The 27233-nt window shown below is 42.1% G+C and overlaps 1 protein-coding gene across 1 annotated transcript in view; it reads left to right on the forward strand.

The window, feature by feature from the left end:
• The window catches only part of POLN (DNA polymerase nu), a 307936-nt gene that overhangs the window by 191679 nt on the left and 89024 nt on the right, over positions 1-27233 (forward strand). Inside the window, exon 16 of the mRNA XM_077478450.1 lies at positions 18089-18171. Within this exon, the coding sequence (XP_077334576.1) occupies positions 18089-18171 (83 nt within the window). The remainder of the gene's footprint in view (positions 1-18088; positions 18172-27233) is intronic.

Here is a 27233-nt window from a genome sequence, read left to right on the forward strand (position 1 = left end):
ATTGCTAATGTCTTGTATTTCTTTCCTCATTCCCTAATTACCATCATTGCAATATGCTCTAATTCATATTCTCTGCCCCTTTGTCCTCATGCATATTTGCCTCACTAACTTCCCCACCATGCTCTTCTTGGCCCATAAAACTATAGTCTAGTCACTTAGCAATGTCTTTTGTCAGCTCCATAGTATTGCTTTCCCCTAAACACCCCCTAAAATGTCTACAAATGTTATGTGTGTGCTTCAATTCATGCAGAGTAAAATTTTTTTTTTGGTTGTGCCAAACTCATTAGGATCCCCCCTCCCCCCAACTGCTAGGTCCGCTGCTAGCAATCCTCTATCTGCTGACTTTACGAAACCCAATACACACTATATCTACCTTTTTGATGGTAACATTTATGGATGAATTCACCAAAGCATGTAGTGCAAGGGCCTGCCTCAATACTTTCAAATACTATCATTTGTTTTTGTTTTTCCCCTATTATTATCTTGATATGTAATAGCAGAATGTGAAAATGTGCTTCCATTTTGTTTTCTTTTTGGTATTATGACACTTCTTACCTGTCCGGTGGGCTGCCAATAGCGTAAGTAAGGAGGGGCTTCCCAAAGAATCACACATTATTTAGGCATTCAGCTCTCAATCAAGTGGAGAGGGTTACCTGTCCAAAACATCCCCCTCCCCTCATTTTTAGCAAGGGCCCATCAGATGGGGGGGGGGGGGGGGGATGGGGGGGTGATGACTCTGATAAGGGGACCTTATACTTTAGGCTTTAAATACTCAGTTCCCAAAATGTTATACTGATCTAGGCCAAAAAAATTTGTGTCTAATCTGCTTGCAATGTTGATTTGCAAAATTACAAATTTCTTGTCTTGTTTCACTCCACAGTGTCCTTCAACACCACAGGAATGGCAGACTGTGGCCTCCCACTTTGCCAGTCGTTGGGACTTTCCCAATTGTGGAGGTACAATTGATGGGAAATATGTCCGCATCGTCCCACCACCCAACTCGGGGTTGTACTATTTTAACTACAAGGGGTTTAATAGTATTGTGATGTTGGCGGTGGTGTTTGCGACCTATGACTTCTTGTATGTGGACGTGGGGCAAAATGGCCGGATGTCGGATGGTGGAGTGTTCTCACGGATAGAGTTCTACTGGCATCTCCAGAGTGGCAGTCTGGGCTTGCCACCCCCAGAAGAGAATCAGGAAGGACTCCCGTTCGTCTTCGTCGCGGATGAGGTGTTTGCCCTGGCAAACCATCTGATGCGGCCTTTCCCGATGAGGACTCTCACCCCGGACCAGAGGATTTTTAATTTCCGGCTGTCTAGAGCCAGAAGAGTGGTGGAGAACACTTTTGGAATACTGGCCAGCCGGTTCCGCATTTTTTTAACGCCTATCCACATGGCAGAATACAAAATAAATCACATTGTGCTGGCCTGCTGTGTTCTTCACAATTTCCTAAAAAGACATTCTGCAAACTATGCGGTCTTAGTTGTCCAAGAAGCAGACTTGCTTGAAAATGAGAACCTCACAGGCCTTGAAGCTGCTCGTCCTGGCTTACCCCCCCAAAGAGCCCGTGAGGTTAGAAACCAATACATGGAGTACTTTGTGGGTAGGGGGGCCATTGATATGCCAGACAATGTCTGAGCGGCATTTTTGGAATACATTTTTCTTTGAAACTCCATATTTGTTTTCATTTACTGCTTGGCTTGGTTTTAGGTGTCTCCTAGGTAAATTTATGTTTTTTCTTGTTGTGCCTTTTTCTACAACAGTGCAAACCCAAGTTCTGAGCAAGATGTGGGGGACAGTCTCTTCTTCAGATAATCTTATTATGTTGTGGGTCTGCTACACACACACCTTGTTTTTGTTAACTAATGTATGTAGTGCATAACTGACCAAAATCTTGCTCATTTTCAGCACCATGACAGAAATATGTGGGCTCAGGAAAATAGCATGATTATGAAAATTAACACATCACTGTGGGTGTTATTTACTAAAGGCACATCCACTATGCACTACAAGTGCACTGCAAAAGTACACCTGAAACTGCACTTGTAGTGCAAAGTGGAGTTGCCTTTAGTAAATATCACCCATTGTCACCGAAAACAACAATTTTACTACAAATACTGCTTTTGCGCATTGAAAAAGGAAGCCACACATTGTTGATAATTTAACTTTTTAATCAAAGCACATTCACATGTGCGTTTATAAAAGGGTTTTACAACAAACCAACAAATTGGGTGTATCAAAAACATTATTTCAGGTAATTTTTTTGTAACTTGGTGTTTTTGTGTAAACAGGCATGTATCAAAGCGTAACATACAGAACACAGGAACTTACAAAGTTCAACTTTGAAAAGTGAAGACCATATCAGACATGAGTATATACAAACTGGGCTGATATTGCCTTCATCACATGGGGTGTCACCCCTGGAAAATTTGGAAGATGCACACAGTGTGTCAACATGTGCTATCTCCCATCATGGGGGATCAATGTACATGTTTTGGGGGTGCAACCCCTTCATCTCAGCCACTTTCCACAAAACACGTACATTGATCCCCCATGATGGGAGATAGCGCATGTTGACACACTCTGTGCATCTTCCAAATTTAGATTTTTATAAAAGACAAGAAGTTGTTGTTTAAAAGCAAAAAAATAAAACACGAGCTAGTTTGTGGTGTTTCACACTCTTCCCAAAACATCAATGATGTTCTTCATTTTATTTTTAACATCATTGATGTTTTGCTGTACATTTTCTAAATCCCGATTGCACCCCATTATCTCCCCAATGAGGATCTGGGCACTTTCGCTGGTAAAATTTGATTCTTCTTCCACATCACCTACAAAACAAAGCAAAAAAACACACAATGTATTATAAATATGACGACATACATTGAAGAGCTTACCTGAAGCTGTGTTCTCTGACACTCACGATCTCTCCTTCCTCCTCCTCCTCATGCTCCTCTGCTTCTGGTTTTGGAATTTTACCTTCTTTGGAAGTCTTCTCTCCCCTATGAGAATGTAAAAAAGGAATAATTAGCACACAGAGGGCAGAAATAGGAATATGAAACATTGCTTGGAAGTGTTGTACAATTGTGTTTTTTGGCTGAGTTCAACGGTGAGAACATTATTGTGGACACTTTGTTAAGCTGGAATACTTACCTGCAGAACGATGTTTCTTACGAACGAATGAAACCATGAACTTGAAAGTGGCCATTTTAAACTGCACAGCATGAAATCAAAGCATATGGAGCAGTATGCAAGCAAGAATAATCATATAAACACACAACAACTACTTACTTTTTTCAAGAACACGCTTGATCCTTCTGTACTGATTGTGCTCCCTCAGTTTCAGGTCTGACCAGTGTTTTCTCAGTTGATCCATGGATCGGCGTACCCCAAAATTCTTCTGAAGACTTTTCACAACTTTAGTCATGATCTTGGCCTTTCTGATATTTGGGTTTGGGTAAAGTCCATACTTCCCATCATAGTCGGTCCTGTTCAATATGTCCACCATCTCCAACATCTCTACAAAAGACATATTTGAGGCCTTAAATCTTCTCTTCCTGGATCGGGACGTTTCAGGCTTTGGGCTTTCCTCAACCTCCTCCTCGTTAGTGGAACTCTGATTGCGCACCTGCGTTCTCTCCGCCATGTGCTCTCCCCACTGTGCCAAAAGCGAAGGGGCGGAGAATAGTCTAGAAAGAACGTCAGGGGCGGGCGGAGTTTCACGCATGTGCACTGTATATAAAACGCAACACGCGTGTGTCGTCTGTACGATCTGTGAACAGAGGGAGAAGCTGACGTGACAATCGTGCAAACGAAGGTAACATTTTGAACTTGGTACCTCACTAGGCTATACTGCTTCTAGATTGAGGCCTGCATTAGTGGAGTTTAGCCTGACATTAGGGTTTGTCTTGTGTTGTGTCTTGCAGAGATTATGGACGGTTTCAATGATCACAATTTCCTCCCTCTGTTCATCGATAAATACAGGGAGCTGCCCTGCCTGTGGCAAGCGACACACCCTCATTATAGTAACAGACAAAAGAGGCAGGCAGCAATGGAGAAACTGGTTGAGTTCGTGAAGCCGGGGGTCCCCAAGGCAGACATCCACTATTTAAAAGTGAAAATCGGTGGCCTGAGGAGTACATATCTGAAGGAGAGGAAGAAGGTGCTGCAGTCCATGCAATCTGGTGCTTCAGCAGATGACGTTTATGTCCCCAGGCTGTGGTATTATAACAGGATGCAGTTTCTGTCAGACCAGGCTGAGGTCAGAGAATCCCTCTCTACCCTTCCTTCCACGCGTCCTATGCTACATTCCACACCCGCTGAGTCTTCCGACGCCCAACCTGGGCCTTCCACTCAGGAAGAACTGGGGGAGCCCAGCTTAAGCCAGGTATAGTATTGTTGTACATATTTTGGGAGTAAAAATGAATGATGTTAACTTGATTTTTGCTCACTAATTGCTGATTTTAGAAAGTGTTTCACATATCAATAGACAGTAGTGGCCAAAACCTTTGGGACAAGAAAGAAAAATGCTGGGCTCAGAATGATAGTCTTTTGTATTGCTTAACAATTTACAACAGTCTTGATGTGAAAATTGTGTGCGTGTTTGATGAACCAAAAACTAAAACTATGTCCCTTTTTCATACACAGGAAGACATCAGCCAGGAGGAGGGTGTGGAATGCAGCAGCCAGGAGGTGGCTGTGGAAAGTGCAGGAGGAGGCAGGGGTAAGTGCCAGCCAGGCGGTGGGCGGGCAAAGGAGCCTGACAGAATGCCAGGTCCCTCCCCTCCGCCTTCCACGCAAAAGGGCGAGAAAGGGGGGGAATGTGGAGGAGTCGGCTCTGAGGCTGATCGGGGAGGCTTCAGCGTCCCTCAAAGCCAAACCCACCTATCAAGAGGCCTTTGCCGCCTTGGCTGCGTGCAAAATGGAGGAGGGGCAACAGCTCTTGTGTGAGGAGATAATTATACACACCCTCAACAAGGGTCTGTTGGGCCAAATGACACAAACAACACACTTGTGTGATTTGGCCCATGCCCCTCCTCCTCCTTATACCACACCTCCAGCACCACAGCCACAGCCTGGAAGGAAGCGTGGAAGGAAGACCAGAGTGTGATGACCTGGGTTCAGTCTGGTCTGACAGAAGATGCAGCCTGTTGTCGTACCACAGCTTGGGAACATAGATGTCATCTGCTGCTGTTCCGGGTTTCTTGGACTTCAGGACCAGACTTCTCTCCCTCAGATATGTACTCCTCAGGCCACCAAGTTTTGCGTTTAAATAGTTAATGTGTGCCCTGGGGGCCAAAGGCTTCGTTAATCTCCCCAGTTTCTCCATCGCTGCCTCCCTCTTTATCTGTTACTGACACCTAAATAAAGTTTTTTTTTTGTTTGAAGAAATACTTGCGTATGTGTTTTACTTCAAAAAGGCCAGTTTATTTGTGAGCAGGCAGGTACATTTCAAAAATACAAAGTGAATTGAATAACAAGGGGTGCCAACACTAAACAACCTCCTGTAGATTGAAAAAGAAAATATAAAAAAGATAATAATGTTGTTGTGGTAAGTTAACACACAAAACACACCCCAAAAAATGCAAAGATGAGCAAACTGTCAAAAAAAGAGATGTTTATGAAAAAAAACAAACACAAAATTCACCCAAAAAACAATAAAAATAAAAAAAATTGTGTAGATGTGACAAGTTAAAAAATTGTATTGCTGAAATGAGTAAAAAAGAGTCAGGAAATGCATTCGGGAGAAGTGTGTGTGACTATGCGCAACAAAAGAAGTTCCTTCTTGCAGCATTGTAAAGAACAAGAGAATGCGCTTCATGAAAGAATTTTTAACATTGCAGCGTGATGAATATGCTATATCGATTACGAGCAGTAGTTTTACCTGAGTGAGCGCTTCCGTGTCCGAATTTGATTGTGAGCATGCGTGGCACCTTGTCCGTCAGAGTAGGCTACACATGATCGGAGTATGTCTGATCGGAGCATTTTGTTGGAAAATTTTACCGGCAAGTTGGAAAAGTTGGTCCATCGGGTACTCCGACTGAAACAGTCCGATGCAGACCACACACAGTCGGAATATCTGACAAAAAGCTCCGATCGGAAACATTCAGTCGGAATCTCCGACCGTGTGTACAAGAGCTTACATGGAGGTCATTGTATATTCCCCCTTACATTAGTGGTTGGTGGAAATGCTCTTATTGCATTGGTGTCAGTGTAGAAATCCCTCTTTTCCATTGGTGGGTGGCGTAAAATCCCCCGTTACATGGTGGTCAGTCCAAATTCCCCCTCACATTGATGGTCAGTGTAAATGCCCCCTCACATTGGTGGTCATTGTAAATCCCCCCCCCCCCATTACATTGGAAGAATCCCCCACTATATACTTGCCAAAGATTTTCATCTTTGCCCAACATGATTCAGAATTTGTCAGTGTACTGCTACTTAACTAATCCCATCAACCCACCAGCATTGCCACTGATCCCCCCCAGCATTGCCACTGATCACCCTCCCCTCCCCCAGAATTACCACTGATCACCCCCCCCCTCCCCCAGGATTGCCACTGATCCCAGGAGTCCTAGGATCCCTAGGAGTCTTCTGTCTATTGATGGGTCCCCGCACCTCCCCATTCCATGGTGTGCAGGCAGTGAGGAGATGATGTGCTGTAACCTTTAGCATCCAATCAGTGATCAATAATGCTGTGCACTAACTTCTTGCAACCAATCGTTAAATGGTAAGGATATGCAGTAACCTCTAGGAACCAATCAGTGAGCAGTAATAATGTGCAGTAACATCTAGCAACCAATTAGTGAGTGGTATAGATGTCCAGTAACCTCTAGCAATCAATCAATGAGCACTTTTGATGTACAGTAATCTTTAGCAAACAATCAAAAACAGAAGTCATGTGCTATAACCTTTAGAAAATAAACAGTGAGGCATAATGTGTGCTGCAACCTCTAGCCAGTCAGTGAGCGGTAATGATACACTGTAACCTCTGGCAACCAATCGCAACCGCTGCCTGATCTGATTCAGTATACTAATTTTGAGTCTAGCTGCTATTTATTGTATGTCTCAAAGCATATGGAGAGCAAAATTACATGGAGGGGGCCCAAGAAAATGTTTGCCCAGAGTTAGCTGTGCTAGCTGTTGTCAGGTGATAAAGTCTAGGGAGGTTCAGATTAGTCCATATTTTAAAGGAGTTGGCAGGATAAAATGATGACTTTGTAGGAAAGAAAGCAGTGGATATGGGGAGATAGCAGCCCTGAAGTCTATCCCATAAAGCAAGAAAATGGATTGTAACAGTGTTGGTGAGAGATTTGCAGTCAGAGGGTCTAAGGCAGAGTAGGTTACCCAGTGAGACTGGATCACAAATAGCAGCTTCCAAACATACCCATAAAGGAATTGACTGCATCTAATGATATTTGACCATCTGGATCAATTGTGCTTCATAATAATATTTCATAAAGCTGGGTAGTCCAGTCCACTGCCTAATTTGGAGACAGCCTTAGCCCTTGTACACACGGTCGGAGAATCCGTCGGAATGTGTCCTATCGGACCATTTTGTCGGATAATCCGACTGTGTGTGGTATGCATCGGACTGTTTCCGTCGGAATATCCGTCGGACCAAATTTTCCAACTTGCTGGAAATATTTTTCGACAAACTAGTCCGATCGGACATACTCCGATCATGTGTAGAGAATTCCAATCGGACAAAGTGCCACGCATGCTCCGATCAAATTCCTACATGAAAGCTATTGGCTACTAGCCTGAACGTAGTCCCATCGTAACGAAATTACGTCATCACGTTCTGAAAGATCGGATTTTCCGACAACTTTGTCCGACCGTGTGTATGCAACAGTTTCGGACACAATCCGTCGGACAAAATCCGACGGATTTGGTTGTTGAAATGTCCGACCGTGTGTACAAGGGCTTAGAGACCCATGGTTTAATGGAGTCTCAAGCATAGTGAGAGACCTGACATTGTAAATTTTGCAAATAGTACGCTGGGATTGCTCTAAAGAGATACAGTATTTTCGGTAAGAGTGTCATCTTCACCGCAGCTATCCTGCCCATCTGTGAGACATATAGGGGTGACCACATGACACAAGGGTAGTGAAACTGGTAAACATGGGAGGATAATTAGTGCGAAAAAGACCACCTGGTGGCTGGTCAGTTTAATTCCTAAGTAGATTAAATGGTGGGTAGAGCATGTGAAGAGGAATGATGGCTGTAACTGATTTAGTTCTGTGTTGGTAAGAGTAATAAGAAATCTTCCTTTTTTTAATGATTGCAAGGATATGCTTGGAAAGCAAATTACGGTGAGAAGGTTTTAGCAGCACTTGTAGGTCAGATACCTTTAGCCAATGTTAAAGTGGTATTAAAACCAAAAGTAAAAATGGATTATATTGCAGCTTACTAATTAGATGTGATGGCTGCATTTCTCTTTTTTAGGCTTATTTTACTTTATTTTCATCTGGTGATCTGGCCAATAAATCAATTGCTCAACAGAACAAGCTCTCCTGTAAAGGTCAATCAATTAGAGCAGGGGTCTCTAGACTTTCTAAACAAAGGGACAGTTTACTGTCCTTCAAACTGTAGGACAGCTGGATTGTGGCCAGCGGGAGTAGAAAATGTCCTGGCATTAGTGGGAGTAAACAATCCCCCATCTTTGGTGTCATTGGGAAGATAAGTACCCCATAGTTGGTGTCAAAGGAAGCAATTGTGACCCATCGTTGCTTTCATTGGGAGGAATTATGCCCTATTGTTGGTGTCAGTGGATGGAGTAGTGCCCTAAAGGCTGGCAAAGGGCTGCATCTTGCCCCTGGGCTGCAGTTTGAAGACCACTGAATTAGAGTGTTGAAACAAAGCACAGACAGGTTCTTGCAATAATCAGCTTTTTTGTTATTCATGTAAAACCTTTATTCCAAAAAGGAATAAAGGTCCTGTTGGAGGAACTCCTTGTGTAACTGCAGTGTGAGCCTTAATAGGGCATAATTCCTCCCAATGACAGCAACAATGGGTCACAATTGCTTTTCTTCCCAATGACCCCAATGATGGGGCATTGTTTACTCCCACTAATGCCAGGACATTTTCTATTCCTGCTGACCACAATACAGCTCTCCTACAGTTTGAAGGACTGTAGACTATACCTTTGTTTAGAAAGTCTGGATACCACTGCTCTAATTTATTCATTTGCAGGAGAGCTTGTCATGTTGAACAATAGACTTACCGGGTGAAAATGAAAGGAAAGAAAGCCAAAAAAGTTTGCCTAAATCTGCTAGTACATCTAACACCCCCCCCCCCCCCCACCTGCCTTCGGCTGACAATGCTGATGTCCAAAGGTGCTCCCTCTGCTGCTTCATCCAAAGTGGGGGCACTCTAATACAGGAGGTGTGGTACTGGTCAGATCGCCTGGTGAAAACGGAGGTGAAAAAGCTTAAAAACAAAAACGAATGCAGCCACCATGTCTAAGATTTGGTAAACTGCAAAATATCAAATTTTTGGCTATAATACCGCTTTAAGACTAAATGCTGTCCATCTCCAAGACAAAGGGTAGGGCCAACCATTAATTGACAGGCTAGAGACTTGAACAGAACATGAACAGCTGCAGATAGTGACATAGGTTGGATATAAAGACAGTAAACTGTGACAGTAACAACCTGATAGCCATTTAATCTAATAAGTCACCTCCACCTATTAAGTGTATCCTATGTTTGGCCGCTATAGTTCACTTTTCTAAGGTACCGGAGTCTCTTCTCCAGTTCACACCTCATCTTTTTCTCCTAATAATCCACATCTCCATGTGGTCTGAGAGGGTGCAGATTGACAATGCTGCCCTTATGTCAATATCAATAGTATTGCATTGTAATTCTATCAGAGTAATTAGGGAAATAACAGTTTTGCGTGCAAGATCAACAGATTATTAGTGAACTATGAGGAAACGAGTGAAACAGCATTAATAAAGGGTTGCAGGGCTAGAGGAATTTGCATACTAATCACAGGAGTCAGCTGCGGATCTTGACGTGACGGGGGAGGAGCCTGAGATGGTGCCTGTGAGGGCGCACAGAAGGCACTCAGTAGCAGCGGCAGCAGCGGAAGTTTGGGAGCCGGTTGGAGGTGAGAGAGACGCCGAGCTGCCCGGACGCTGCCGCCAGCACCAGCAGAGGCTACCACGGCCATCTGAGCCTCATCTGTACCCCGCCCGCCTGCCGCCTGAGAGGATCAGATGATCGTAGCAGTGAGGAGGGAGATGAGAGCAGCTTTGTGTATCTGCCTGGCAAACAGTGATTAGCTAGAGCAGAAGCCTGAACCCCCTCGGAGTCCTCTCCCTGGCGGTGAACTTGAGAGGTGCTGAGGGATCGAGGGAGACACTGCGGTTGATAAGACGGCTGAGGAGAAGGATCGGTGTTTGGATCAGTGGGACTGAGACTGAGAGGGAAAGATTTGAAGATTTGAAAGATCTGAAGTGCCTGATGAGCCTGGTGAAAATAGTAATTAAAAACTGAGGCTAAAATGGCGGTGAGCTGGTATGTTAAAACCCACCCTTTTCCTCATTAATAGCCCGGTGTGAGTAACCCTCAGGTAAAACGCTGACTGTGCATGGTATATGATTAGGCTAACGTATGGAGTATGAACTGTTTAACTGTTTAATGCCTGCCTATGAACTGTTGTTGGATGAGAAACTTACTCACCAGAAGGGCTTTGAGTCAAAAAAAAAAAAAAACTGTACCTGAGAGATGGTGGAGTGTGAATAGCTGGAGATATTAACCACTAGAGATCCGCGCTATAGCCGAATGACGGCTACAGTGCGGACCTGCTTTGCCGGGACTACGTCTATTGATGTCGTCCCGTGCACGAGTGGCCTGCACGCCCCTTGAGGGGCGCACGCGGCGTGCTCTGTGATCAGCGAGTCTATGAGACTCACCTGATTACGGATCGGAGCAAGGGGTCGATCCCAACCCCTTACCACGTGATCAGCTGTCAGCCAATGACAGCTGATCATGTGACACAACAGAGCCGGTAATCAGCTATCTTTCCTCCTCGCACTGATAGCGCGAGGAGAAAAAAAAAAGCCGATCACCAGCGAGAGGGACTTCAGTCCCGATCACGGCCAGCTCATCAGTGCCCACCTGCCCCCTGCCAGTGCCACCTACATATTAAAAAAGTGCCACCATCAGTGCCCACAGTGCCACCCATCAGTACCCACAGTGCCACCTATCAGTGCCCACAATCTGCCTCAACAACAGTGCTGCACCCCAGTGCCACATATCCGTGCCCATCAGTGTCATCTACCAGTGCCCATCAGTACTGCCCATCAGTGCCACCTATCAGTGCCACCTATCAGTGCCCATCAGTCCCATCTATCAGTGGTACCTATCAGTGCCCCTTAGTGCCACCCATCCGTGCCACCCATCTTTGCCACCCATCAGTGCCATCTTATCTGTGCCCATCTTTGCCCATCAGTGCCGCCTTATCTGTGCCCATCAGTACTACCTTATCTGTGCCTATTAATGCCGCCTTAACTGTGCCTATCAGTGCCCACCAGTGCAGCCTATCAGTGCCCACCAGTGCAGCCTATCAGTGCCCACCAGTGCCGCTTCATCAGCGCATTTCAATGAAGGAGAAAAATGACCTGTTTGCAAAATTTTATAACAAAATATGAAACATGATTTTCTATTTTTTTTTATTTTGCATCTTTTTTTGTTTGTTTAGCAAAAAATAAAACTCCCAGCTGTAATTAAATATCACCAAAAGAAAGCTCTATTTGTGGGAAAAAAATGATAAAAATTTCATTTGGGTACAGTGTTATATGGCCGCGCAATTGTCATTTAAAGTGCATCAGCGGTGAAAGCTGAAAATTGGTCTGGGCAGGAGGTGGGTTTAAGTGCCCAGTAAGCAAGTGGTTAAAAGAGCCTAGCTATAAAGTGTCCCCTTTTTTTGAATAAATAGGGGAAATGTTTGGATATTGAATGCTCAACCGACGCAGGCTGTATCCGATCAAAAAAGGTTTTCCTGTCTATCTTTCTCCTCTTGGTGTATGATAACTGTATATAAACCAAGACGGATTACAGGAAGTTCGCTATAAAATTCTTTCTTTAAATACAAAGTGAAATAGAAAATAATTTTGTCCCCATAGACAAAATAGTATGCAGTGAAGTGCGGTAAAGTGCAATGGGAGGTTAAAGTGCGGTAAAGTGGATATGAACTACTTTGTCAAAAAAAAAAATCATAATATTCAGTCCTCTGACTCTGGGGTGCTTTTATTTTATTTTTTCTTTCCCGAGTCAGAGGATAGAAAAAAGGAGTAAAATATGAGAGGCTGCTCTCAAAGAACAGCAGAACCCAAAACCCCAAGGTAGAGCCTAAGCACAAACGCAAGCACAATCCAGAAGTATCTAACAACTATGGAGGGAAACCCCAAAAGTCCAGGAGTAGAAAAAAAATCTCAAGGGACGAAAGTTGCTAAGAAAGATCTAGCCAAACAAAAGGGGACCCAGGGGGATAAAGAGAGGGGGGAAGTAGAAAGGGAAAGAGCAATGGAGACGAGTGCAAGAGAAGAACAGAGAAGCCTATCTCAAACGCCTACTAAAATGGAGATGTTTGAAATGGTTGAGAAGTTGGAAAATTCGATAAAAAGTGAAATAACAAACGTTAGAATGGCTATGAGCCATCTCTTGAGGAGAGTAGAGGAAGTAGAAGAAAAAAACGGAAAAACAGGCAAAAGAGATAGTTGAATTAAAAACACAAGTAAAGAGATTGCAATTAAATCAGAGGGACCTTGCATATAAATTGGAGGACCACGAAAACCAGAACAGGCACCAGAATTTAAGAGTCAGAGCCCTACCAGAACAAGATGGAGAAATTCTAGAGGCAATAATGCGAACAATATTTAACCTCCTACTGGGTCGAGATGAAGAGGAGGAGTTACAAATTGATAGAGTACATCGGATAAGGAAACCCCTGGGTCTAAGGGAAGAAATCCCTAGGGATATTATTATAAAATTCCATCAATATGAAGATAAAGCTAAAATATGGAGTAATCTCAGAGGAAGAGCACTGGTACAGTACAAACAAGCAACACTGCAAGTGTTTACAGATCTGTCCGGGGGAATGTTAGCCCAGAGAAGAAAATTAAAACCATTATTAGCACAATTAAGGGAGTTGAATATAAAATATAGTTGGGGGCTTCCAGCAGAATTGGTTGTGCATAAAGAAGGAAGAACAGTAAAGTTTTTGGATGAACTATAGGACTTCTGTAAAAAATGTGAGATCCCGGTCCCAACTCTCCTCGGACAACAAGACGGAGAAAGAGCGATCAGCAGGTAGAGAGAATGGCAGAGAACTTAATGACTAAGGGGGGGGGGGGGGTGGAAGGGGGTAAAAAATGGATAAGCTGCGATTGTATTAATAAAAGAAGAAAGGCGGTGGATGGAGGGGGAGATGGGGGAGCAGATGCCTCTCCGGGGTGCCCACTTCGGACATTTCCACCCCCGCCGGTGATGGTGGGGGGGGATGCCTGATATGGGGGGCCATGGTAGGAGTAACACCCTAGGGGATGAGGTACAGGATGGGGAGCTATCCTAGTCCACGGACTGTGGCCGAGAGGCGGCCGGGGGAGGGGAGAGAGGAAGGGAAGGGGAAAAAAAATGAGTATCTGCAACCTAGGACCTCGAGGACAGAGACCCCAAATAGGGAATGATATCATGTATGACTACCGTTCATTTTCTGACATATAATGTTAGAGGGCTGAATTTCCTGTAAAGAGACATAAGGTATTACATGAGATCCAGCAGTATGGGGCAGGGATTGTTTTTCTACAAGAAACGCATCTAAGCCATGAGTCTAGAATTAGACCATACTCTTCACGGTACCCTAACTGGTACTATGCTGATTCAATGTCAAATAAAACAAAAGGGGTAGCTATAGGTATGGGGAAGGAGGTTTGCTTCACCCTGGAGGATAGATTGAGTGATCCAGAGGGGAGATACCTCTTTTTAAGGATCAAATTATGGGGAGTAGAGTACACGCTAGCCAATATATATAGCCCCAATAGAGGACCCACAATTTTTCTAAGAGAAATACTTAATAAACTTTGGGAGTTAAAGAGTGGGTTCGTTATTATAGCTGGGGATTTGAATTTCTGCATGGACCCCGAACAGGATAGTACGCCCCGTGTACAGGGGACAAGAAACATACAGTTGAAAGCAATAAAATGCCAGATACATCAGCTCCAATTAGTGGATATATGGAGAATTCAATACCAGAGAAAACAGGATTATTCGTTTTACTCCCCTGTGCACGGGACATACTCTAGGATAAATTACTGGTTGATGGAGCATAGGTTATTAGATTCGGTGATATCTACCAACATAAAAATAAGATCTATGTCCGATCATGTCCCATTGGTAATGAAAATTAAGATCCCTGGAGTACAGAAGCAGCCATTTACTTGGAAGGTTAATGAGGAATTATTGGATGGAAGGGGGGAAGAATTAATAAAGCGGGAACTAGAGACTTTTTTCCTGATAAATGATACAGGGGAGGTAGCAGAGAATATAGTCTGGGAGTCTCATAAAGCTTATATCCGAGGAATTTGTATTTCCATGAGAGCTAAAAGAAAGACGGAAATATCAAAAAAAAGAAAGGAATTAATGGAGGACATCTTCAGACTAGAGCAAGCCCATAAAAAAGAGAAAAGGAGTAATAGAGGACAAGACGGTGAATTGCAACATAAATTAATCACTAAAAGACAATAGTTGAAAGAACTAATAGAATTAGAAATGAGGAAAACTTATAATAAGATAGTGAAAGAAAGATACCAATGGGGGAATAAAAATAATAAAAACCTAGCTAGAATATTGAGGAAAAAAAGGTAAAGCAGGGGCCCTGGTATATAATACTAAAGATATAGCAGAAGTATTCCTAAAATATTATAAGCAGTTATATTCAGTGAAGCGATTACAAATAGGGCAAGCAGAGATTAATAGAAGAGAAAAAATTAAGGAATATATGGCACAGGCTGAAGTCCCTATTTTATCGGAGGAGGTAGTGCAGGAATTGGAGAAATCGATAACAGTACAAGAGGTAAACTAGGCAGTAATGGGATCAGCAGGAGGAAAAAGCCCAGGGCCTGATGGATTTATAATAGAATATTTTAAAAAATGTAGGGAAATCTTAGCCCGAAAACTCTGTGCATACTTCAATGGGTTGGGAAAGGGATATGGGTCGAGTAACGAAGCTTCGAGAGCGACAATTACAACTGTGTTAAAAGAAGGTAAAGAAAATACAATCTGCTCTGATTATAGACCGATATCGGTAATGAATATAGATACAAAACTGTTCTCTAAAGTAGTAGCTATGAGGATAAAAAAGTTAATGCCGAGCTTGGTGCACCCGGACCAGCCCGGCTTTATGGAAGGGAGGGAAAGTAAGGACAATGGGGTAAGAACACTGCTTCTTCTTCAGAGGATGAGGGAGAGTGGGATCCCCAGTCTACTCCTTTCGATCGATGCAGAAAAAGCGTTTGACTGAGTAGACTGGGAATTCATGATGGGTACTTTGGAGGCAATGGGTTTTGGCCCCAGAGTGTTAGAATGGATCGAGGTACTGTATAGAAACCCAACGGTGGCGATAAGGATAAATAGAGTATTGTCTTCTCCCTTTGAAATGTTTAACGGAACAAGGCAGGGATGTCCTCTATCTCCTCTCCTATTCGTTCTGACACTAGAACCGTTATTGACGACAATAAGAAATAACCCCAATATAGGAGGGGTCAGGGTAGGAGAGGAGATACACAAATTAGCTGCATTTGCAGATGATGTACTATTTTATGTCTCGGAACCCCAAATCTCTATGCCCAAATTACTGAGAGTTTTAAAAGAATATGGAGAGCTATCCAACTTTAAGACACATATAGGTAAGTCAGAAATATTGAATATCAATATACCCCCAAAAGAAGAGCAGAGTCTTCAAGTGGAATTCCCTTTCTCATGGAAGAACACAGGAATCAAATACTTAGGAATCAAGCTTACATCATCTATCGAAGAGATATATCAGGAGAATTACATTCCGCTTCTAGATGATCTTAAAGAAGAAATAAGGAGAATAAAAATAAAGCCCCTGACTTGGTTTGGCAGAATAAACGCTTTAAAAATGGTAATATTACCTAGAATATTGTACAAATTTCAGATGCTCTTGGTTTATATTCCCCCGGCGTACTTTAGAATTATTAGAACCTTAATCTCAAAATGTATCTGGAAAAATAAGAAACCCAGAATATCCCTAAAGATGTTGCAAAATGATAAGGACCAGGAAGGAGTAAGTGTGCCAGATTTTAAAACATATTACGAAGCTGTGATACTAACTAGGGTGGTAGAATGGACTAGACAGGGTAGTAAAAAAAAGTGGGGGGGGATAGAACACTGTATGTCCGACACAAATTTGGGGAAGAATATTTGGTTATCACCACAATATCGAGCACTGGGGCGAAATACACTTATGCTGACTACTAATACGATTAGGATATGGGATGAAATGCACAAACACAATAAATGGAAGTATAATTATCTATTGATATATTTAAAAGAGAATGATTTTTTTACACCTGGTAAAAGGGAATGGGGAGGGAATTGGATAAAAGCGGAAAATTTCCAACTTAGACACATAATATATGGAGGGAAAATAATAGCACAGGAAAAGTTAAAGAGTGAAAAAGAAATGTTTGAATTAAAGTGGCGATATCTCCAGCTCAGACATTTGGTTTCGGCCTTACTGGGCCCTCTGAGAGGCGGAGAAGAACTAATAAAGGGTTGCAGACTTGATAACATAATTATTTTTGGATATGAAAGGATATGTAAACCCAGACAATATATTTTCATTATTTACTCACATTTGGTCTGTGAAATGTACCATTCAAAGCATTTTGTTATATCGGCAAAATATCTTTTTAATTAATTCTGCCAGAAATCCACTGCAGTCTTGTGCACTCTGAAGTGTTATCTCAAGCATTTTTTATTAGAAAGTCTGTTAGAACGCCGCCTATATTACAGGGATTGGAAACATTTCTATAGTTCAAACACAGGGTTTCCTGTCCTAGGATGACATTATAGATGCAAAACGGTGAGTGAGCGTCGCCTTAGGACAGTAAATATATTACTGGCAGGATTACCAAGTGAAAATAAAGGAAAAAAAAAACTTTAAATATAAATCTACTGCTACCATAACACCTAAGACATTGTATGTTGCAATATATTCATTTGATGTTATCCTGTTTAGATACCCTTTAATGTTTTAAAACACTGTTTCTATGAACAGTTTGTAATTATATTCAAATGTGGGCTCATAGATGTTTACATGTTGTACTTCTTGCTTAGTAGTGTAGCAGTGATTCTGCTTTACTGGTAATCTTTATGAAAGTCTATGGGTCAGCTCAACTCCATAAGGCTGGGTTCACACTAAAGATCGCAGTGGCTCACTGCAGAGTCCGGTGCGTCTCTATTCACTGTTTCAGGTCTGATTTCAAGCCAAATTTTGGAGCGAATTCGGACCTAAAATGGACAGAAAGACGAATAGGACTCCTGTGCAATTCACACTGGAGCTGCTGCGGAGATGTGTGAATCAGCTTCATGGAGAGCCGGTCACAATCTCCTGCGAATTGGATGCGGGAAAACTTGCATCCAATTTGCAATAGTGTGAACCCAACCTAAAGATTTCTTGCACTCAAAGCAATGTCTAGGTGGCTTATCCTGAATTTGAGGGTTTCTTTGCAAGTAAATGAACAAGATGGCTGATTGTGCTATCTGATGCATCCAAGTTTCTTTCAAACTTTGCAATCAAATAACTTGCTGAATAAACACTATAAGACATGGAGTCAATCAATGAGGATAGATGGTGGGAGCTGCCATTGCTGACTTATTTTTAAAAGTGCTGCAATCTAGATCCTTTCTTTTCTTTTTCATAAGTCACTGACCAATATATAACATAATATGCTATGATGATTGTCATATAAATTATTTTATAATGATTTTGTAGTTGGAATATTTTGTGTCCTTTGTTCATTTTTGGTTGCTGTTGATTTTCCTTTCTGAAAAACAGGAAAGAAATAGAATATAAAAATGTAACCCAAATGGACAGAGAACAAGCAAAACGTATAGTCTATTCAGTCATCTATGGTGTAGGTAAGACTGTATAATATTTTCTCTATTTTTATGAGATCATGGGACTGATTGTAAAGACTGAAGCAATATTGAAGCAGTTACCAACAGACATATATCTGTCATCAAATCTGTTAAATTGATGCGGATTTTCTCTTTAACCAATTGCTAACTGGGCACTTAAACCCCCCTCCTGTCCAGACCAATTTTTATCTTTCAGTGCTAATGCACTTTGAATGACAATTGTGCAGTCATACCCAAATTACATTTTTATCATTTTTTTCACACAAATGGAGCTTTCTTTTGGTGGTATTTAATCATAGCTGGGATTTCTATATTTTGCTTAGATCAAAGCATATTCATGTGTTAGAATGGCCCAGTCAAAGTCCAGACCTAAATCCAAATGAGAATCTGTGGCCAGACTTGAAAATTGCTGTTCACAGATGCTCTCCATCTAATCTGACAGAGTTTGAGCTAATTTGCAAAGAAGAATGGGCGAAAATATCACTCTCTAGATGTGCAAAGCTGGTAGAGAAATAACCAAAATCGATTTGCAGCTGTAATTGTGAAAGGTGGTTCTATATATATATATATATATATATATTTCAATATTGTGACAAACAAGGTCCATAAAGACATGGATGAGTGAGTTTGGGGTGGAGGAACTTGACTGGTCGGCACAGAGTCCTGACCTCAACCTGATAGAACACCTTTGGGATGAATTAGAGCGAAGACTGTGAGCCAGACCTTCTCTGCCACATTAGTGCCTGACCTTCCAAATGCTCTTCTGGAAGAATGGTCAAACATGCCCATAGACACAATCCTAAACCTTGTGGAGAGTCTTCCCAAAAGAGTTGAAGCTGTTATAGCTGCAAAGGGTGGGCCAACGCAATATTGAACCCTACGGACTAAGATTGGGAGGACATTAACGTTCACGTGGGTAAAGGCAGGTGTCCCAATACTTTTGGTAATAGAGTATTTGTAAAAAAAAAAAAAAATGAAAACCATTTATAATCTTCCTTCCAGTTCACAATTATGTGCCACTGTGTTGGTCTATCACATAAAATCCCAATAAAATACATTTATGTTTTTGGTTGGAACATGACAAAGTGTGGACCATTTCAAGTGGTGTGAATACTTTTTCAAGGCTATATATATATATATATATATATATATATATATATATATATATATATATATATATATAAATATAATATAATATTTTAAATATCAGGTTTTATAAACAAAGACAAAAAGATATCCTTCAGGTTGGCATTAAGAGTCTCCCCTACCATGTCATATACATGTGGTACTACTTAAAATCAAATATATAACAGTGAATAATTCAGTCCATAATACATACAACCAAAAAAGTACATTACATCAAAATAATTATTAACAAAAAATGCTTTGCAAATCAAGAAAGGTGCTTCAAAACAATGCATTATTTGTTCATACAACAAATACACTGAAAAAAAGAAATAAATTCATTGTGCAAAATCAATTTAGTATATAATAAAATACTCATAAGTTCATTAAACTATGTAAACAAACATCTTCCACAATGTGATAGCAGGTCTTCAATGTGGTAAAGATCCTGTGCTTTACAAAATGGTCAAATGGCGCCGGGTACTCAAAAGCCCAAGCATCCCTTGGTTGCTATGGTCTTCATACCACTTATGAAAATAAGGTCCCATTCCAAAAAATAAAAAAATAGAAAAAGCTCATAGCGTAAATCAAGCCCAGCACTAAGGACTTGATAGTAAATCGAGCACCACACCAGTCCTGCTGTGCAGACATTGCAATATTCAAGCGCTGCCCAACATGTTTTAGCTATACAGAGAATTACTCAGAGTTAGCCCCCATACACGCGGTCGGACATTCTGATGGACAATGTCCGATAGGACCATGTTGTCGGATAATCCGACTGTGTGTGGGCTCCATCGGACTGTTTCCGTCGGAATATCCGACGGACCAAGTTTGAGAGCTGGGCTATAAAATTTTCTGACAACATGAATCCAATCACGTCAGTTCGATCGTGTGTAGCCTATTCCGACAGACAAGGTGCCACGCATGCTCATAATAAAATTCTGAGACAGAAGCACTCGCTCAGGTAAAACTACTGCTCGTAATCGATATAGCACATTCGTCACACTGCAATTTGCATTCTCTTTTTCTTTACAATGCTACAAGAAGGAAGTTGTTTTGCTGCTCATATTCACACACACTTCTCCCCAACTTATTTCTTTATTCTTTTTACTCATTTCAGCAATACAATATTTTAATTCATCACCCCAATCTTTTTTTTTATTTTTTTTATTTTGTGGTTGGTTTTTTTAACCACTTGCCGACCGCCGCACGACGATGTACGTCCTATTTTTGAAGAGGGATATCTCGGTAACGGCAGCAGCTGCTGCCACAACCGAGATATCCATCTCTTCAGGCGGCGGTCAGCTGTACGATAATGGTGGTCTCCGCGGCGGATTCGCCGCGAGATCACCGCTATCGGCGGCGGGAGAGGTGTGCCACCCCCCTCCCGCCGCCCTCCCGCACCTTCCGCCGCTTACCGGAGCCGTCGGTAGCGGCGGAGGCGATCGGGTCCTTTCATCTGCTGGGCATAGAGACAAGTGAGGCTAAGATGGCCCCCACTCGTCTCTATACCATAGGAGGGCGGAAGCGACGTCAAAACGTCACTTCCGCCCATACCTCTTAAAGGTATATTTTTTTTAAATGTCAGATTTTCTTTTTTTTTTTTTTTTTTTGCATTTTAGCCCAAATATGAGATCTGAGGACTTTTTGACCCCAGATCTCATATTTAAGAGGACCTGTCATGCTTTTTTCTATTACAAGGGATGTTTACATTCCTTGTAATAGGAATAAAAGTGATCCATTTTTTTTTTTAAACAGTGTAAAAATAAATAAAATCAATTAAAATAAATAAGAAAACATTTTTTCACGACGAGCTTGCGCACAGAAGCGAGCGCATACGTGAGTAGCGCCCGCATATGAAAACGGTGGTCAAACCACACATGTGAGGTATCGCCGCGATCGGTAGAGCGAGAGCAATAATTCTAGCCCTAGACCTCCTCCGTAACGCAAAAAATGCAACCTGTAGAATTTTTTAAATGTCGCTTATGGAGATTTTTGAGGCTAAAAGTTTGACGCCATTCCACAAGCGGGCGCAATTTTAAAGCGTGACATGTTGGGTATCAATTTACTCGGCGTACCATTATCTTTCACAATATAAAAAAAAATTGGGCTAATTTTACTGTTGTCTTATTTTTTTATTCAAAAAAGTGAATTTTTTCCAAAAAAAGTGCGCTTGTAAGACCGCTGCGCAAATACGGTGTGAAAAAAAGTATTTCAATGACCGCCATTTTATTCTCTAGGGTGTTAGAAAAAAAACAATATAAAATGTTTGGGGGTTCTAAGTAATTTTCTAGCAAAAAAAACAGTTTTAAACATGTAAACACCAAGTCTGAAAAAGAGGCCTGGTCCTTAAGTGGATAATCAACATCTCCTTTTATGACAGTTTGCTCATCTTTGCATTTTTTTGGTGTGTTTTGTGTGTCAACTTTCCACAACACCATTATTATCTTTTTAATTTATTGTTTTCTTTTTTAATCTACAGGAGGTTGTTTGGTGTTGGTGCCCCTTGTTATTCATCTGACTTTGTATTTTTGAAATGTACATGCCTACTCACAAATAAACTGTCCTTTTTGAAGTAAAACACATACGCAAGTATTTCTTCAACCAAAAAAAACCTTTATTTAGGTGTCAAACAAATAAACAGGAAGGCAATGCTGGAGAAACTGCTCAATCTGGCGAAGCCTTTGGTCCCCAGGGCAGACATGAACTAATTTGAAAATGCAAAATTGGTGGCCTGAGGAGTACATATCTCAGGGAGAGCAGTCTGGTCCAGAAGTCCAAGAGATCAGGAAGAGCACATGACATCTATGTCCCCAGACTATGGTTCTACAAGAGGCTGCATCTTCTGTCAGACCAGACTGAACCCAGGCCATCACTCTTTGATCTTCCTTAGGCACTTCCCACCAGGCTTCCTTCCAGGCTGTGGCTTGGCTCCTGTAGTTGTGGCAGGAGGAGGAGGAGGAGGGCAATGGTTGACCTCCCGGCTGCCACTTGCCACAGCCTCCTCCCGGCTGAGGTCTTCCTGTGTATGAAAATGGGACATGGTTTTAGTTTTTTGGTCATCAATCACACAATTTTGTGCTCATGACTCTTGCAAATTGAATGTTACCAAATAGAAAAGACTATCATTCTGAGCCCAGCATTTTTCATTCTTGTCCCAATCATTTTTGGTCACTACTGTCTATTGAGATGTAAACCACTTTGTTAAATCACAACTTACTGATCAATAATAACATCTAGTTAACATCATTAAATGTACGACAAGAAATATGTTCAACAATGCTATACCTGTCTCAAGCTGGGCCCCTCCACATGTTGCTGCCTGGAAGGCCCAGGTTGGACATCGGAAGCCTCAGCTGGGGGTGAAAGAAGCCTTGAAGGAAGACTGGAGAGTGGTGGCGTGGGTTCCCCCTGATCTGCCATAAAATGCAGCCTCTCATAGGACAACATCCTGGGGTAAAAAATGTCATGTGGATCTCCTGATCTCAGGGAATTCTGGTGCTTCTTTCGCTCCCTGAGATATGTACTCCTCAGGGCACCAATTTTAAACATCACATAGGTCATATCTGCCGTGAGGACCATGATCTTCACCAAAGCAAGAAGTTTCTCCAGCGCTGCCTTCCTCTTTCTTAGGTCCTTATAAAAGGGGTTGTTCTTCTGCCACAGGCAGGGCAGCTCCCTGAGCAGATCAATGAATAGCCCATAAAATTTGAGTGCTTGAAGGGATCCATCTTGTCTGCAAGACACAACACAAGACAAACCCTAATAATAATAATGCCATGCTAAACTCTCCTAATCTTGTCCCAACATAGGCCTATATCGAAGCAGTATAGGCTAGTGATGTACCAAGTTAAAAATTGTACCTTTGTTTGCACGATCTGCTCACAGATGGTACGTGCGACACACGCGTGTTGCATTTTATATACAGTGCACATGCGTGAAACTCCGCCTGCCCCTGACGTTCTTTCTAGACTATTCCCCGCCCCTTCTCTTTTGGCGCAGTGGGGAGAGCACATGGCGGAGACAAAGCAGGTGCGCAATCATAGTTCCACTAACAAGGAGGAGGGCGAAGAAAGCCCGGAGCCTGAAACATCCCGATCCTGGAGGAGAAGATTTAAGGCCTCAAATATGTATTTTGGAGAGATGTTGGAGATGGTGGACATATTGAAGAGGACCGACTATGATGGGAAGTATGGACCTTACCCAAACCCAAATATCAAAGGCCAAGATCATGACTAAAGTTGTGAAGAGTCTTCAGAAGAATTTTGGGGTACGACGATCCAAGGATCAACTGAGAAAACGCTGGTCAGACCTGAAACTGGGGGAGCACGGTCAGTACAGAAGGATCAAGTGAGTTCTTCAAAAAAGTAAGTAATTGTCAGTATTCTTGCTTGCATACTGCTCCATGTGCTTTGATTTAATGTTGTACAGTTTAAAATGGCCACTTTCAAGTTCATGGGTTCAGTCGTTCGTAATAAACCTCGTTCGTTAGCCCACTCCCAAAACAATGTTTTCCCAACTTATACTTCACTACATTTGTTCACACTGCAGGTAAGTATTCCAGCTTTAGAAAGTGTACAAAATAATGTTCTCACCTTTGAACTCGGCCAAAAAGCACAATTGTACAACACTTCCAAGCAATGTTTCATATTCCTATTTCTGCCCTCTGTGTGCTAAGTATTCCTTTTTTACATTCTCATAGGGGAGAGAAGACTCTGGACGTCTGAGGACACTAGGGACCCCACACCTCCCAAAGAAGGGGAAATTCCAACACGAGAAGCAGAGGAGGAGGAGGAAGGAGAGATTGTTGAAGTTGGACAAATTGTCACCACAACAGGTGAGTGTCGGAGACCACAGCTTCCGGTAAGCTAATCAATGTATGTCTGCATATTTATAATACATGGTGTGTGTTTTTTTTTTTAGGTGATGTGGAAGAAGAATCACATTTTACCAGTGAAAGTGCCCAGATCCTCATTGGGGAGATAATGGGGTGCGATCGCGATTTAGAAAATATACAGAAAAACATCTATGATGTTCAACAGAAAATAACATCATTGATGTTTTGGGGAGAGTCTGAAACACCCCAAACTAGCTAGCATAGTTTTTTTATTTCTCCGAAAAACTTTGATATTTTTCAAAAAGTCGAATTTGGAAGATGCGCACAGTGTGTCAACATGTACTATCTCCCATCATGGGGAATCAATGTATGTGTTTTGTGGGTGCAACCCCTTCCTTGCTACTAAAGTGGCTGAGATAAAGGGGTTGCACCCCCAAAACATGTACATTGATACCCCATGATGGGAGATAGCACATGTTGACATTAGGCATGGGATCAGGAGGAAAATGGCCACTTTTGTATTCTCAATGTGTGTGCATCTTACAAATTTGGCTTTTCCAGGGGTGACACCCCATCTGCTGAAGGCAATATCAGAACAGTTTGTACATACTCATGTCTGATATTGTCTAAGTTGTCAAAGTTGAAATTTGTAAGTTCCTGTGTACTGTATGTTATGCTTTGATACATGCCTGTTTACACAAAAACGCCAAGTTATAAAAATGTTACCCAAAATAATGTTTTCTATACACCAAATATGTTGGTTTGTTGTAAAACCCTTTTCTAAATGCACATGTGAATGTGCTTTGAGTAAAAAGTGAAATTATGAACAATGTGTGGCTTCCTTTTTCAATGCGCAAAAGCAGTATTTGTAGTAAAGTTGTTGTTTTCTGTGGCAATGGGTGTTATTTACTAAAGGCAAATCCACTTTGCACTCCAAGTGCAGTTTCAGGTGCACTTTTGCAGTACACTTGTAGTGCATAGTGGATGTGCCTTTAGTAAAAAACACCCACAGTGATGTTTACATTTCCTCAATCACGCCATTTTCATGACCCCACATATTTCTGCCATGGTGCTGAAAATTTGCAATATTTTTGTCAGTAATGCACTACATACATTATCAACAAAAACAAGGTGTGTGTGTAGCAGATCCACAACATAATAAGATTATCTGAAGAAGAGACTGTCACCTCATCTTGCTCCGAACTTGGGTTTGCACCGTTGTTAAAAAAGGCACAAAAAAAACAGCAAAAATACCTATGAGACACCTAAAACAAAGCCAAGCAGTAAATGAAAACAAAGATTATTTGTTTCAAAGAAAAATTTATTTAAAAAATGCCTCTCAGACATTGTCTGGCATATCAATGGCCCCCCTACCCACAAAGTACTCCATGTATTGGTTTCTGACCTCGCGGGCGCTTGGGGGGGGGGGGGGGCAAGCCAGGACAAGCAGCTTCAAGGGCCGTGAGGTTGTCATTTTCTGGCAAGTCTGCATCTGGGCCAACTGAGACCACATAGTTTGAGGAATGTTTTTTCAAAAAATTGTGCAGAACGGAGCAGGCAAGCACAATGTGATTTAGTTTGTATTCCGCCATGTGTATTGGCTTCAAAAATAGGCGGAACCGGCTGGCCAGTATTCCAAACGTGTTCTCCACGACTCTTCTGGCTCTGGCCAGCTGCAAATTAAAGATCCTCTGATCCGTGGTGAGGGTCCTCATCGGGAAAGGCTGCATCAGATGGTTTGACAGAGCAAACGCCTCATCTGCAACCAAAATGAACGGGAGTCCTTCCAGATTCTCCTCTGGAGGTGGCAAGCCCAGACTGCCACTCTGGAGACGCCAGTAGAATTCCATCCGTGCGAACACTCCACCATCCGACGCCCGGCCATTTTGCCCCACATCCACATAAAGGAAGTCATAGGTCGCTGACACCACCGCCAACATCACTATACTATTAAACCCCTTGTAATTAAGTAGGACCCCGAGTTGGGGGGTGGGACGATGCGGACGTGTTTCCCATCAATTGCACCTCCACAAATCGGAAAGTCCCAATGGCTGGCAAAGTGGGAGGCCACAGTCTGCCATTCCTGTGGCGTTGAAGGAAACTGTGGAGTGAAACAAGAAATTATTTTTTGAATTTTGCACATCAACATTGCAAGCAGATTAGACACAAACATTTTTGGACAATATCAGTATAACATTTTGGGAAATTAGTATTTAAAGCCTAAAGTATAAGGTCCCCTTATCAGAGTCATCACCCCCCCATCCCCCCCATCTGGTGGGCCCTTGCAAAAAATGAGGAGGGGGAGATGTTTTGGACAGGTAACCCTCTCCACGTCATTGAGAGCTGAATGCAGAAATAATGTGTGATACTTTGGCCAGCCCCTCCTTACTTAAACTATTGGCAGCCGGACAGGTAAGAAGTGTCATAATACCAAAACAAAGGGAATAAATGGAAGCACATTTGGACATTCTGCTATTACCTATCAAGATAATAGGAGAAAAAAAAACTTGAAACTGTAGCATTTGAAAGTATTGAGGCAGGCCCTTGCACTACATGCTTTGGTGAATTCGTCCATAAATCTGACCAGAAAAAAGGTAGGCATAGTGTGTATTGGGTTTGGCAAAGTCAGCAGATAGAGGATTGCTATCAGCTGACCTAGCAGTTGGGGGGAGGGGGGTTCCTAATGAGTTTGGCCCAACCAAAAAAATAAAATCTGGCACTCTGCATGAATTTAAGCACACACATAACATTTGTACACATTTTAGGGGGTGTTTAGGGGAAAGCAATACTATGGAGCTGACAAAATACATTGCTAAGTGACTAGGCTATAGGTTTATGGCCCCAGAAGAGCATGCTGGGGAAGTTAGTGAAGGCAAATATGCATGAAGGACAAAAAAGGAACTTGAAAAGCTTTCAGCATGCATGAGGACAAAGGGGCACAGCATATCACTTAGAGCATATTGCAATCATGGTAATTAGGGAATGAGGAAAGAAATCCAATACATTAGCAATCATTAAATACATAGAATGTGATGTTAAAGGAGAAAACTTACCTTCATATAGTCCTTCTGCAGGACCTGAATGATGGCAGAACAGGTCT

Source organism: Lithobates pipiens, unplaced genomic scaffold (assembly GCF_037356315.1).
Source record: "Lithobates pipiens isolate NorthernLeopardFrog02 unplaced genomic scaffold, aLitPip1_a1.2 Scaffold_13, whole genome shotgun sequence".
NCBI lineage: Eukaryota > Metazoa > Chordata > Amphibia > Anura > Ranidae > Lithobates > Lithobates pipiens.